The sequence below is a fragment of the Scaptodrosophila lebanonensis genome, unplaced genomic scaffold (assembly GCF_003285725.1).
Source record: "Scaptodrosophila lebanonensis strain 11010-0011.00,11010-0021.00 unplaced genomic scaffold, SlebRS2 tig00000072-arrow-pilon, whole genome shotgun sequence".
Classification (NCBI taxonomy): domain Eukaryota; kingdom Metazoa; phylum Arthropoda; class Insecta; order Diptera; family Drosophilidae; genus Scaptodrosophila; species Scaptodrosophila lebanonensis.
This window is the reverse complement of record NW_022060558.1, coordinates 3,632,804-3,646,116: the sequence shown is the minus strand read 5'-3', so window position 1 is coordinate 3,646,116 and position 13,313 is coordinate 3,632,804. Positions and strand designations below refer to the sequence as shown.

Here is a 13,313-nt window from a genome sequence, read left to right as displayed (position 1 = left end):
AACATTTTACTGTTATTCTAGCTCGATTTAAAATATTTAATAATATATATTTAAAAAACAGTCAAAATGAGGTTTTACAAATACTGGTTTATTACAATTAATTCGAATCTTTAGGCATATATTTTTTTTGGCTATGAGTTAGAAAATATACAGAATTATTTGTTGAGGAAGTTTATTTTTACGATTCCTCAAACACGTCCTTTATATCCTCGGCCTTTTCGCCAAGCATCCGATCTCCGAGGTTAGGTAAATCAACATCTTGTGCTGCGTCCTCGTAGCAGTCCGCCAATTCGTTGACTTTGAGTTCCAGCTCATTAACTTGGCGCTCCATTCCCTCCAAGGCTTTGTTGTGATAGGCTATGATGCTAGAAATCTAAGAATAAACAGTAATTATCTTCACATAGCAGCAGTGTTTAATAATCAGTTATAGTAAAATCATTAAAGTTATGGTTTACAAATTATGGTAGAGTATAAAAGTTTAGTGTGTGTGTGAAACGTATTCTTATAAGATAACATTTTATTATTGACTTACTAAATTATGTGGTATAACACGCGTTGCAACCTCTTCTTTATATACATCTATGTCATTTTTGAGATTATTGCACAATTCCGTAGAACTGTCTGCGGAGACGAGTAACTTTAAGATCTCCATATAACTACTGCGTTTAAGACTAATGCCTTCTTCGCCAAATTTCTCAAAGCATTCATCCATGCATCTAAGCGACCGTTCTGCATCAAGAATGGCACATTCATTCCTATGCATTTCCAGCTCCATATTCATTAGGCAAGTCTTCAGCAGGTTGACAAATTTATCAATGATAATCAGCTGTAAAAAAAAGTAATAGGTTAGGCGTTTAAGATCTTTCTAAAAAGATTATTTAAACCTTTAGTCTAGGTAAACTAGATTTGGATAATGTCGAACATTTCTAATAATGCCTGACAAATTTAAATTAATTTCGGAACCAAGCTTAAATTAAAAACATTTTTTGGTGTCTGATACCCTAAAGACCTTAAAAATCGGTCCATTGCTTTTCCGATGAGAATACAGATTTATTTTTCCTTTATATTATGATCTGTGCCCGATTATCTTCTTTCTTAAGCCGTTCAGGTTAATATCCGAATTTAGGCTTACATTTTGCTCGTTTTGCAGACAGTTTTGTTCTTGTTCCCGCACGAATTCCATTTTGTTGTGGAAATCAGCCTCCAGTTCTTGAGTGTCACGTAGCAACATGCTAGCCATCAAATCTACATATAAAAAGGTGGATGTTGGCTCTGATATGGCCGATTTACAGAATTTAGACATGATTTTTAAAGAATTTTGTTACAGTTTTTAGGAAATATATGTATCTGTATCCTGAAAAATGAATTTATTTTCAAGCATAACTTTGATTTTGTAACGTTCGCTCAACTGTTGCTCATCTGTTGAGTTCAACCGCTTGTCGAAGTGTTACCCAGCTGTGACTAAGTTGGGCGTTGCATGATGGCGATGTGCTACCCATCCTAAAAATAGATGGACAGTTCTTTTACGCAGTGCTGCCAATTGGTAAATACGCGCATCGTGGCTGCTAGAAACTTTTGCTAAAATTCTGTAGTTACTTGCAGATTTTGCACATAAAACAAGATGTCGGGCCTCAATTTGACCGTGCGTGTGCACCCTGTCGTGCTGTTCCAGGTGGTGGATGCCTACGAACGCCGTAACGCCGACTCCCATCGAGTCATCGGCACTCTCTTGGGTTCTGTAGATAAAGGCGTCGTCGAGGTTACAAATTGTTTTTGCGTGCCGCACAAGGAGCACGACGACCAAGTCGAGGCGGAGTTGAGCTATGCCCTGGACATGTACGACCTAAACCGCAAGGTTAATTCCAACGAGAGCGTGGTCGGCTGGTGGGCCACTGGCAACGATGTGACTAATCACAGCTCCGTCATACACGAATATTATGCGCGGGAGTGCAACAATCCGGTCCATCTGACTGTGGACACTTCGTTGCAGGGCGGTCGCATGGGTCTGCGCGCCTATGTTTGCATTCAGCTGGGGGTGCCTGGCGGCAAGAGCGGTTGCATGTTTACACCCATTCCTGTTGAGCTAACTAGCTACGAACCAGAGACATTCGGTCTGAAGCTGCTGCAGAAGACAGTAGGCGTGTCACCAGCCCATCGGCCCAAGACTGTACCACCGATGCTAGATTTGGCACAGATCTCTGAAGCATCGCAGAAGTTGCAGTCGCTGCTGGACCTTATATTGAAGTACGTGGAGGATGTGATCGCGCATAAGGTGACACCGGACAACGCTGTAGGACGCCAATTGCTCGACCTTATTCACTCCGTGCCACACATGACCCACGAGCAATTTACGCAGATGTTTAACGCCAATGTACGTGATCTCCTGATGGTCATCACACTTTCGCAATTGATTAAGACTCAGCTGCAACTGAACGAGAAACTTACTTTCCTGCCCACAGCTTAGGGTATTACCAGTACTGGTTTTTGTCAATATAAGAGCAAAGTTTATAAATCGTCTGTACGTTCTCTTAATGCATTTGTGTAATAAAGTGCTAATACTTGGATCAGAACTGTAGCTATTTTATTTATTTTCGGTGCAATATGATCAGAGATGGGATATTGTGTGACATTATAAATTGTTTTCATGGCGGGATGAGCTATATTTTCCCCCGTCTAATTTTAGCTAGCAAAACGTACCATTGCCGCATGGTTAAGTAGAATTTTCCATCATTTTAAACATCTATTTCTTAAATTGCTTCTCGAAATTTTTGTATAATTTCCATAATCCAAATATAAAGAAGCCCAAGTATTGGACTTAGACTTAACTTTCAAAAAGGAGTGCAAAGTAGGGATTCCCATGCGACAGGAATGGAAAGAGCTTCCGCACATGAGAGTCAATGCCAAAGGCTTTTTTAAAGCTTGATGGGAGCGTCGGCGGAGGGGTATACTCCGGGCCTAGGGATAAGACTCTCTACGCTCTCTCTTCCCTACCGGATCATCGTTGGGCTTATCAGGCAGAAGTTGTAGAAATACAAGAGGCCTAACACGATTCCTCAACAATTGTAGGTATAAGACCGATCTTTATTCAATCTGACAGCCAAGTATTGCTAAATGACCTTGTTTATAACATGGAAAATTCTGGATTCATTACTGACTGCCAGCAGGCCTGTACCTCATAGTGGTACCAGGACACTGAACATTACGGAAATTTGCATTGCAGCCGAACTGCCCATGGAGTAAGAGAGGCAGAGAATAGGACACCTACTCTGTTACTGACCAGCTCAAAGCACACTCAGGTCCTTTACCTTAGGGCAACTGTAATAAAAACATTTCTCGAAATGTGGTAAAGGCTACTTCGACCTAACTAAGATATATGACAGTTTTAACTAATCTAAATTACATGCTTAATTTGACTACCAAATCGGATCACTATGTCGTTTAGTTGCCATATAGATATACAGATTTTACATGCTGTCTAAAAGCAAAACTTTGGTATAAAAGGAATGGCGACCCGCTCCGAAGCAATCGATTTATTTAAGCGAATTAAATTTGATGCACACTAACAAATTGAAATATCCCGAAATGATCCCAATCGATAGATAGGGAATAATGATTTGAACTACAAAATTTGTAATAAAACAAATTGCCTGCATTTAAAAGACTTGTTCAGCATCATCAGAAATGAAATGCGATTTTGTTATTATTATTTTCAAATACTTTATTTGTAAACTAAATAAATTCAAGCTGCCTTTTTACAGAAAAACTCATGTACATATGTACGTATATATACCGATAGTTGTTAAAAACTGTTCTTTAAGTCAATATACGCATGAAATACATATCGGATTTATGCTTAATTACAATAAATAATGATAAGAAAATACAAATATTAAATACAATTGAAAGTTATACAAATAATAACAATTAGAGTTTAAATTGTTTGTTATATGCATACATATGTATGTAAGCGATTGTGTTGTATGTGTTGGGTGGTGTGTTGGTGTGGGTGTGTGTGTATGCGATTGTAGGTGTGTGTGTGTGTGTGTACTTTTTCAGATTAGGTACATGGGATACGTCGTATTCGTTTGGTTAGTGGGGATAGCAGATCGGGTGGGACAGAAGAGGCCAATATTTTTGTTGAGAAAACATTGAAGGTCCCCCCAAAAGTTTTTGAAATTGTATTGCAAACAGTGTTACGTGTTTTACGCTTAATAATTTACAATTTGTATGCGAATTCCAATACATGTGCGAAAGAGAATTGTTATACGAGTATATATTTCAAAAATTCAACAACATTCATAAAATTTGTCAGTTATCTCAAATGGTCTTATACTTTATCAACATACAATAGTTAATATATATTTTAATATATGCATATGCATCTTCAATTTGACTTGCTTAAGAGAGCTTGGCTTTGATATACGCTCGCATATACATATACATATAGTACGAGTATGTAGATATACATATGTATGTATTATTGCTGTAAAATGTTCAAATTTGAATCAAAACGCATTAAAAACACTTTAATATTAGCAAAAAGTTGTACATTATAAAAACTTGACCTTGGTAATGGTATCGTAATTAACATTAAGCTGAAACGTTCGTATTGACTTTTTGTTTGTTGGTTGGTTTGTAATTAGCTTTAACATTTAATTGAACACACCTAGATACGTACATACATACATATACGTAGTACATAGTAGCTTTATGTACGACGTAGTAGTAGTAGTGGTAGTGGCTACAACAACAATAATCAAAGTTACGCCGCGTAATAACAACAATAACTAGCTATCGCCAGCTCAGACGCAACTAAACTTAATGCCGTCGTCACTCGAATAGCAGTTCTGGCAATGCAGCTTGTGGTTCCGCACCCGCACGTCCGTCCCATTCAGTCCATCGCCCAGTTGCACGTGGCAGACGCAGCACTTGAAGCAGTTAATGTGGTAGAAGAGCAGCAGCGACTCAATTATCATGGCAGCGCCGCGACCTGCTTTCAAATATCAAAACCAAAAATCAAGATTAGCAATAGTTTCGGATAAATTACGGATAATCTTTGCAATTTTATAAATAAGACTAACAGAATTAGAGAGCATCCAATGGCATAAGTACTACTGTTTAAAACAAACATTATATATAAGTAGTTGTAACAAACATGGTGCTTTAGAATACACCTAATTCGGTTTCTTCGGGTCTTCTTTACACGATTTTGATATAACACGGTTTGAAAATTAAAAATTTCATACATTTTTCTTTAGAGATAGGAACCAATCACCTATTTTGGCATATTATTTATGTCTTTTTATACACGGTTGTTTCTGGAACCAATCTACCGTGTAAAAACAGAATTATGTGTATTAACTTCCAGACGGATTTCCTACAGTTAATGCCATCGAATTTCAATCTTAAATCGAACTATTTATATATTTACATATATCCTTAATGCCTCACTTGTTTAAGATGTGTTTGTGATGTTAGAAAAAAAAAACAGCCGAAAAGTATGCTTTATTTTTATAGAAAGTGCAGTATTGGATTCCAATTAGAATCTATAAGCGCTCATCATTTTAAACAGTCAACGTGTATTTCAATGAAGACTATCATTTATTGAACAATGTTTACTTTTCGGAAAATTGTGGAATTCTAAAACCCTTTTAAGATAAAGAGATTTAATTTAAAATAGCATAAATGTGCTTGATACATTTTAGACACAGAGTAAAAGTAGATTTTTAAATATTTAAAGTGGCAGTAAGCCGACAAAAAATTTTTAAAAATCGCAGAGAAATGGGTAGTCGAGAAGACGATTTTGGGTCGAATCCGCATTCGAATGGGGATCTTTTTTCTCGGTCAACTTAAGATTATTTTAGCAAAAAAAAGAAGCTAAAATTATTTCAATAGAAGAAATAATAAAAATAATGGAGGATATAAGAATAATTAAAGCTATATAACCGATTTCAAATACATTCAATATAAAAGTTCATTTAAGAAGAAATTTGATTTTCTTCACATTTATTTTAAAATGCTTTCCTGATTTTTGCATTCGTTTTGAAAACGATGGCTTTTTCATTTTAAACTCGATAGTTCTTGGGTCGAGGGCACAATAGTTACACAAATCATATAAATACTTATGCCATACAGTCTAAAAAAACAAGACATCACTAGATAGTACCTTTAAGTGGCATCTGTAAAATGCAGCTATTGAATTTTATAAAATATTTCAAGTCTTTTGGCATAGTTGTATACAGGCTTGAGGTTCAGACCCAAACAATATATTTGAGCGCTTTGTGCACGTGCCGACAATTGTCGTGGGTGCAGCCTAAATCTGTGTCAGACATGTAAAAGATTCGACAGAGAGAAGTGCATTAAGGAGCTGAGATTAGCAGTTCTCCAGCTTCAAAGCTACATACATGATTTTCAAATACAAACACAATCGAACTAATGCTAAACGAAACATGGTTTGACTCAACAAATGAATTGAAAAATGTATATAGAATGTACGATCTGTATCGAGATGTGTTTAGATCGTACAGAGTCCGCTTTATAGAAGTTCGATTGTGCATAGTTGAGCAATAAAATGTTTTATGTGTGTGTGTGTGTGTGTGTGTGATTGTGACTGACTGATTGATTGTCGCTGCCAAGCACTAAGAATGGGCAACTGTTCATGATCAAAATCAGAATACATAGTAAACAAATCACACTCACAACCAACGTAGTAGCAAAGTTTACCTAATTCGTCGCCACAATGAGAGCATTTCTTCTTTCCGCTAACACTCAGCACCTTCTCCTGGCTGCCATTGGTATTGGCATTGCTATTAATGTTGTTGCTGTTGGATGACTTCAGAGACTGCTGCGATTGTGAATGCTGCGCAAAGCCATTGCCATTGATCACTTGACTATAATTGCCGTTCTCGAAGCTGAAACAAATAAAAGCAGATAAATTATATATTATAAATACTTAAATAAGTGCTTTATAGAAGGAGTTCTTTAGTTCCCGTGTAGCAAATACTTGCAAATTGATTGTCGTGCTATAACACTTGCTTTAATTGCATCTGATTGACTGGAAATTTGTTGTAAAAAAACATCAACAATTGAAAAAAAGAGAGGCTGCTAGTGTTCAAAATGAACTGCTTGTTCATATCAAGTTACCACTGCTTGAGACTATTCTTCCTCTGCTTGCATTTCTGCTTGATTGTACACCTAATTCTGTTTTTACACGGTCCTCTTTTAAACGGGTTTGAATTAAAATGGTTTGAATATTAAAAAAACTTTATATATAGTTACATGACATTATTCTATTTAGCACTATTTAAAATAACAATCATGTCAATGTCAATCAGTCAATGTCTTTTTTACACGGTTTTTCTTATACACCTTTTTCTGGAACCAATCTACCGTGTAAAAACAGAATTAGGTGTATTTCTTTTGATGTCTATACTAATTAATATCTATTATTTTAATTTTCAACATTAGATATTTGACAAACACCTCAGATAAGATGTTTTGGCACCTAAACGCGTATTTGTGGTTTTCAAGATTTTAAGTAGATTGAACATATTGAATATTAACTTAGGAAGTATACACCTAATCCTGTTTTTACGCGCTCTTTTTTAGACGGTTTGAAAACTAAAAGTTGCATATATATTTCTTTAGAGATAAGGAACCAATCACCTATTTTTGCATAAAATCAATAGAACCAATGTAAAAACAGAATTAGGTGTACTCTACTTTTCTTTATAAAATACCCTTAATATAATGCGAGTAGGGTCAAATACAAAAACCTGTTTTACTAAAGATCAGATAAGAATATATTAAATTTGCAAGTCCTTCTTTATATTACAACTTTTTAAAAGCCCTATGAAATGTTATCTGTTAAGAAATGTATTTTATACTTGGGTTTTCAGTCAGCAGCGAGCGGCTTATTAAAAGATTGTCACTTCAACAAAAAATGTTGAATATGGAGAAGAGTCTAAAAATCTTCTTTAACATTTTCTGCACTAATAGGACCTATCTACTATAGGGCCTGAAAAAAGATATGTTTCTTGAAGAACTCTATTCTTATAATTTAATAATTGTCCTCCTTAGAACAGATCTTAAATAAAGAATAAAGATTTAACAAAATAACTCTATTCTGCCAGAGAAAACTAGTTTCTGAATTTCTTTTCACAGACTACTTGAAAATTAACAAAACAAATAGCTTTACAGTACCCTAACAAGCATTCAAATTATATGTAGAAGCCCAAAAAATAGAATGCAGATTTTGATGATTGAAAAGCTGCGGACACCCACCGTTTGCGTTCCCCAATGCCCTTGCTTTGGACGCGCTCAGTCAGGGTTTGTATAATGGAGTCGGGCAGGGGCTTGCCATTGGATTTGCCATTTGTTGTGGGCATGGAGCGTCTGCTGTGCTGCTGTTGTTGTTGTTGCTGTTGCTGTTCCAGCAGACGTCGCTGCTCGGCCTCCTGGACAAGCCAATGATTGCTGCCAGCATTGTTGTATGCCTGTCCGTTGTAGTCGGGCATGGACTTGCGCTTCTGCTGATAGGCTGAGAGCCAGGCCGGATCGTTGGCCAAATTGGTGTCAAAGTTTTTCCGCTGCTGCACCTGCACCCAACCATCCGTGTACTTGGGCTTGGGCGTGGCACTCAACGCGTGCAGCGTATTGCGGGACATGTTCCCCTCCCGGGGAGCAGCTGTTGGTGCAGCCGCGGACAACTGACTCAGGTTCTGTGCCGACTGGTGATGATAAATGTAGTTGTTGGCGGGGGCACGGGGTGTGGCGGCCAATGGGGCGCCGGCAATCTTGACAAGGGAGCCGCCGTAGACGGCGGTGGCGGCGACGTTGCTCTGTGCGGCGGTCAGCGAGTGGCGCTGTCGGGCACTGGCGTAGTCTGGCTCCAGGATGCCAACACCACCATTGCCGTTGGTGGCTATGTGCATGGCACGCAGCGGTTTGGTGGGCGGCGTGGGTGGCGGCAACATGAGCCGCTTGGAGAACTCGTTCAAGTCCGACATGGACTTGCGATAGTCGGACTCCACATGCTGGTAGTATTGCTGTTGCTGGTGCTGCTGCAGATGCGCCACATTCGCATAGATCTGCTGTTGCTGCTGCTGCTGGTATTGCAGTAAGACCGCTTGGGGCGGCTGGAAGGCGCTCAGCATGCCGTTGCCGATGATGCCGTTGTGCAGATCCTGCAGCGAGCGCCGATTGTTGGACATCAGCATCTTGGCGCCATGTTGCAGCTCCCGCCGCGCCAAGTTCTCGCGCAGCAGCAAGTTCTCGCGCTGACGCTTCAGCTCCTCCTGCTGTAAGTAATGCTTGGGATTAGATCGCTTGATGACCAGACGGACCAGGTGTCCAGATGCCCACAACACTTACCGAAAAGTGAAGCAACTCGCGCTCCACCCGCAACACCTCGCCCTGCTCGCGAATTTTCTCCTCGATGGACAGCATCTTGGCATTCGCCGTAGCCGTGGCCTCGGTTAGGGATTGTGTGGCCGCTGCGGCTGCTGTGGCCGACTCTGTCCAGGACTCGGCCGAGTTGCCCTTCACGGTCTGGAGGAGGGGCGTCTGTGCCGCCGTCGCCACACTCAGCAGTGCCTGCTCATTCTGGTAGATCACCTCTTTGTTGCTGGGCTTGAGACTGTGCGGTGGTGGTGGCGGCGTGTCCGAATGCGTGTCATTCTCCTCCGAGGAGTTCGTGTAGTGCTCGCTACTCTGACGCGAGTGGTTCTCCGAGACGCCAGAGTCTCGACTTTCACCTGACAAAGCAAAAATAATGAGTGTGTGAATGATTGGGTTTGGTTGATTGGGTTTGGGTGATTGGGAACTACAAGTGGATCAGCACATATCGATTTTCTTTAAATAAACTTCTTAAAAGACGTGTCCACAGTAATACGTTTTCTATCCAAAACCGAATCTTAATGCACATTGTGTTATTTTCTATCCCATTACTTAGTTGAGATGGAGTTTCATCTGAAAAACGAATCACAATGGGTGCGTATTTGTTTTATATTCTCCTTATATCGTCTAATTGCAATTGTAATTTCTACAAGTAGTTTGCTTTCAGTACTTAGATTCCCATATGATGTAAGGTGAACTAAAATTACACTTAATTTGTGTTTATTTTCCTGTTTTTGTTTTTTAAGTAACCAACCACATATGCTGCGAATAGTTTCGAGGATTGCTTTTAACTTCCGATCTTCTTCCCTGGTTAAGGTCTTTTAGTTTTTTAAAACCTAATGAGTTCTGCTTTCATTTAAAAGTTGTTTTTTATCGCGCGACTCCTATTTTTCTATTTAATTTATTTTAAATTTTTTATGTAATGTAATCCGATTAAAACCTTTAAAGTCCCAAGATGTACAAAAATGGTTTGATTGATTTTCTTTTTGTATTAACGATTAAATTTTTATTTGGCAGGCTCGACGAGTCATTTTTAAATTTATTCAAAGTGTTTAATTAATGTTGTCAGCTCAGTCAGTTGTTGCTTTTCATCGTCTACTTATTAGTTTTAATAGAAATGAATTTAGCTGTTATTCAAATTGTTTTGCGAATTCTATAAGATTTGAAAGCCGTACCCAGATCGCTCATCTCCTCTGAGTGTCTAGTTGTAACTAACACCCCTCACACTTTCGGTCTGCGGAGACACACACTAATCGGATTATTTATACTTAACCTCGCGGGCAGCCCCTAGTCGCAGAAACCCTCTGAGCATGCCTGGTAAACGTCACAGTGATTTGCCCATTTGCTTTTATGGCAGTTCATTTTCAAGCTCTATTGATTCTTTTTTTCTTTGCATTTGCACCCTAAATGACTGTACACCTGTCTGTTTTGGAAAATATAAGAGAGTCCTTTAATTTGTAGGTGTAAAAACAGGTTGTAGAATTTCCATATCTGATGCGATTGATTGACTGATTGATCAAAAATAAAAATAAAATAAAAAAAATACCATCATATGTTAAAAATGTGTCTAGTAGTACACATAGTAGTATAGTATGTCCTAGGTTATTATTATTCCAGAGTCAATCTATTTTATTTTGTTTTTTCTTTTTGAAAAATTCTCATTGGAAATAAACGTAATCAACAGGATTGCTTGCCTGCTATTGCAGTGCAGGAAGCAGCTTTGTTGAAGAGTATGTTGAACCGTTAAAAGTGGGTCTAGTAGTATAGTATTATTAATCGAAAGAATGTAGTATCACCTTGGTTATTAATATTCCAGTGTCTACCTATTTTTATTTGTTTTTTTTTTTCTCTGATAAATTCGGACTGGAAATAAACGTAATCAACAGGCAAGCAGTGCTATTGCAGTGCAGGAAGCAGCTTTTGCTGTTATTTTTGAATGCTAGAGATACGAATTTTTTAAAAGTTTTTCTTTTAACTTTACTAACCTGTATCTGAACTATCGCATAGACCCGCTTTGATGTACAATTGCTTCTCCAGACGACGCTCCTCCTGCAGCAGCTGGGCCATGTCCGGCGGTGGTGCCACTGTTAACTCCAAATAGCTCTCCACATCATCCAGATCGCCGCCCGTTTCGATGCCCAAGAAACTGGAGCGCTTGTTCCGCAACTCCTTCTTGATGCGCTTCGTAGAGTTCATGCGCTTGATGGGCGGCGATGGCTGGGGCGGCACTTCGCTCAGCTGTTGGCGGCGCGTGCTCCCCGCAATCGTCTCGTAGGTGTTGTCCGATGACCAGGTGTCCATGTTGCCACCACCATCCAGTTCGTCCTCCGCTGTGGCTGGAGGCACGGGCGGTGGACTCTCGGTGGGCGGTGGTGGTGGTTTTTCTTTGGGCGGTTCCATGGCATTGCTGATGCTGCTACCGTTTGTTGTGATCCCATTGTGGCCGTTGGCCAGCTGGGCCGCATCCAGACCAGTGTAGAAGATTTCGATGTTCTCGTAGACGGGTATGGGTCGCAAATGTTTTGGGGCATCATAGTAGGGCTCCAGGGCTTTGGGCACTTGATAGTAGGGTTCGGCGTCGTTGCCTGTTGTTGTTGTTGTTGCTGTTGATGCCGCACTTAAAGCTGTTGTTGTTGTTGTTATTGTTACCACGTGTTTGTCTGTTTGATTATTGCAGTTGTTGTTGCTGTTTGTTTGATTAATAATTTGATTATGCATATCATTATTGTTATTGTTGCTGTTGCTGTTGTTGTTGTTCTTATTTGGAATGCTTCTTCTTCGTCTATTGGCTATCATCGCTGGCGGCTGTTCATTATCTACTTCGTGCATAGATATAGTCGAGCTAATGTTCTCATAGATGGGTTCCATTGCTGTTGCATTTGTTTGTTCTGCCGCATGTTGCTGCTGCGGCTCTTCCTTCTCTTTCTCCGCCTCCTCCTCTCCTTTCTGTTGCAGCTTCTTCTTCTCCTCATCGGTTTTATTTGGCATTGCATCAACAATTTCGTCATCTGGGTTCTTTTGTTTTTGATTCTGCTCCTTCACATTCCCCCCCTCCTCCTCCTCCTCCTCCTGCTCCTGCTCCTGCTTCTCCACCATCTTCTCCTGCTCTCCCTGTTGCTTCTCTACCTTCTCCATCTTGTGCTTAGTTGCAACGCTTCGTTGCGCCTCCCTATCGATAGCTTCCAGCGCCAGTTCAAGAGCTTCGTTGATCTGTGGAATCATGCGAGTGAGCGAGCGAGCGAGCCAGCGAGAAAAGCGTCAAGCGAAAAAGAGACAAAAAAAGAATGCGTCACAGGCGCATGAGTTTTAATTAAGTTAGTTTACATAGCCGCTTGATTGCAAAAAAAGGGTGATAAAAGGTTGTAAGGTAAACAAAGTTGATAAGTAAATAACAACAGCAACAACAAATAAAACAGTTTTAACTAAAACTCAATCAATCTCAATAAAAAGCAACAAACACAATGTCGAACCTTTTGTAATTAGAATTTTGCATTTATAACAGGGGTATGATGTGTAACCATGTAGGTACATACAAGTATATAGGTTTCTACTGTACAGATAAGTATGTATATATTTACAAAAGACAAGTCGCTTGATACACATATGTACATATAAAGCTAGCATGGAAATAAATGGCGCATGTATTTGTACAAGTACTACAACTTTCAAGTGCTAATTGCACTCTTCAATTCCTATCAAGTGTTCCGCTTTGCCATAAAAAAGCTGTTGATAGCTTAACCCACATGTGTACATGTATGTATGTATCTTTGTACTAGCTACCCATGTACGTATGTGTGTATGTAAGTGGTATGTAATAAGTACTTGGTAAGGAATTAAGTCGTTAGTCGGCACTAAAACCATTCTCTCAACCGATTTTCTCCAAAGAGTTGTGTCATTTCTTTTATCAATATTTTCGA

The 13,313-nt window shown here is 39.3% G+C and overlaps 3 protein-coding genes across 5 annotated transcripts in view; 1 reads left to right on the top strand and 2 right to left on the bottom strand.

Moving 5' to 3' along the window:
* Positions 1-67: 67 nt before the first annotated feature.
* On the bottom strand, positions 68-1,318 carry LOC115625524. Its single transcript, XM_030520588.1, has 3 exons — positions 1,133-1,318; positions 533-826; positions 68-373 (listed from the first exon to the last, which is right to left on the bottom strand). Exons 1-3 carry the CDS (start codon positions 1,301-1,303, stop codon positions 179-181), a joined length of 660 nt encoding a protein of 219 aa, XP_030376448.1. The 5' UTR covers positions 1,304-1,318; the 3' UTR covers positions 68-178.
* A 266-nt stretch (positions 1,319-1,584) lies between these two features.
* On the top strand, positions 1,585-2,570 carry LOC115625254 (eukaryotic translation initiation factor 3 subunit F-1). Its single transcript, XM_030520248.1, has one exon. The coding sequence runs from the start codon at positions 1,622-1,624 to the stop codon at positions 2,462-2,464; it is 843 nt and encodes a 280-aa protein (XP_030376108.1). The 5' UTR covers positions 1,585-1,621; the 3' UTR covers positions 2,465-2,570.
* A 1,688-nt stretch (positions 2,571-4,258) lies between these two features.
* The window catches only part of LOC115625525 (uncharacterized protein CG43427), a 91,550-nt gene continuing 82,495 nt past the window's right edge, over positions 4,259-13,313 (bottom strand). Inside the window, exons 10-15 of one of the 3 annotated variants that reach the window (XM_030520594.1) lie at positions 12,439-12,606; positions 11,382-12,333; positions 9,373-9,755; positions 8,284-9,299; positions 6,724-6,911; positions 4,259-4,990 (exon numbers count right to left, since the gene is read on the bottom strand). In XM_030520594.1, coding sequence (XP_030376454.1) covers positions 4,803-4,990; positions 6,724-6,911; positions 8,284-9,299; positions 9,373-9,755; positions 11,382-12,333; positions 12,439-12,606 — 2,895 coding nt within the window. In that variant the 3' untranslated portion in view covers positions 4,259-4,802. Of the gene's footprint in view, positions 4,994-6,723; positions 6,912-8,283; positions 9,300-9,372; positions 9,756-11,381; positions 12,418-12,438; positions 12,607-13,313 lie in introns of those variants that run through there. The other 2 variants (XM_030520591.1, XM_030520592.1) reach the window with 2 other exon arrangements.

Coding starts and splice junctions, on each gene's coding strand:
- LOC115625524 (XM_030520588.1), bottom strand. CDS start 1,303: ATGTCTAAATTCTGTAAATCGGCCATATCAGAGCCAACATCCACCTTT. Junction 827..1,132: donor GTCTGCAAAACGAGCAAAAT/GTAAGCCTAAAT, acceptor TTTTTTTTACAG/CTGATTATCATTGATAAATT. Junction 374..532: donor GTGTTATACCACATAATTTA/GTAAGTCAATAA, acceptor GTTTATTCTTAG/ATTTCTAGCATCATAGCCTA.
- LOC115625254 (XM_030520248.1), top strand. CDS start 1,622: ATGTCGGGCCTCAATTTGACCGTGCGTGTGCACCCTGTCGTGCTGTTC.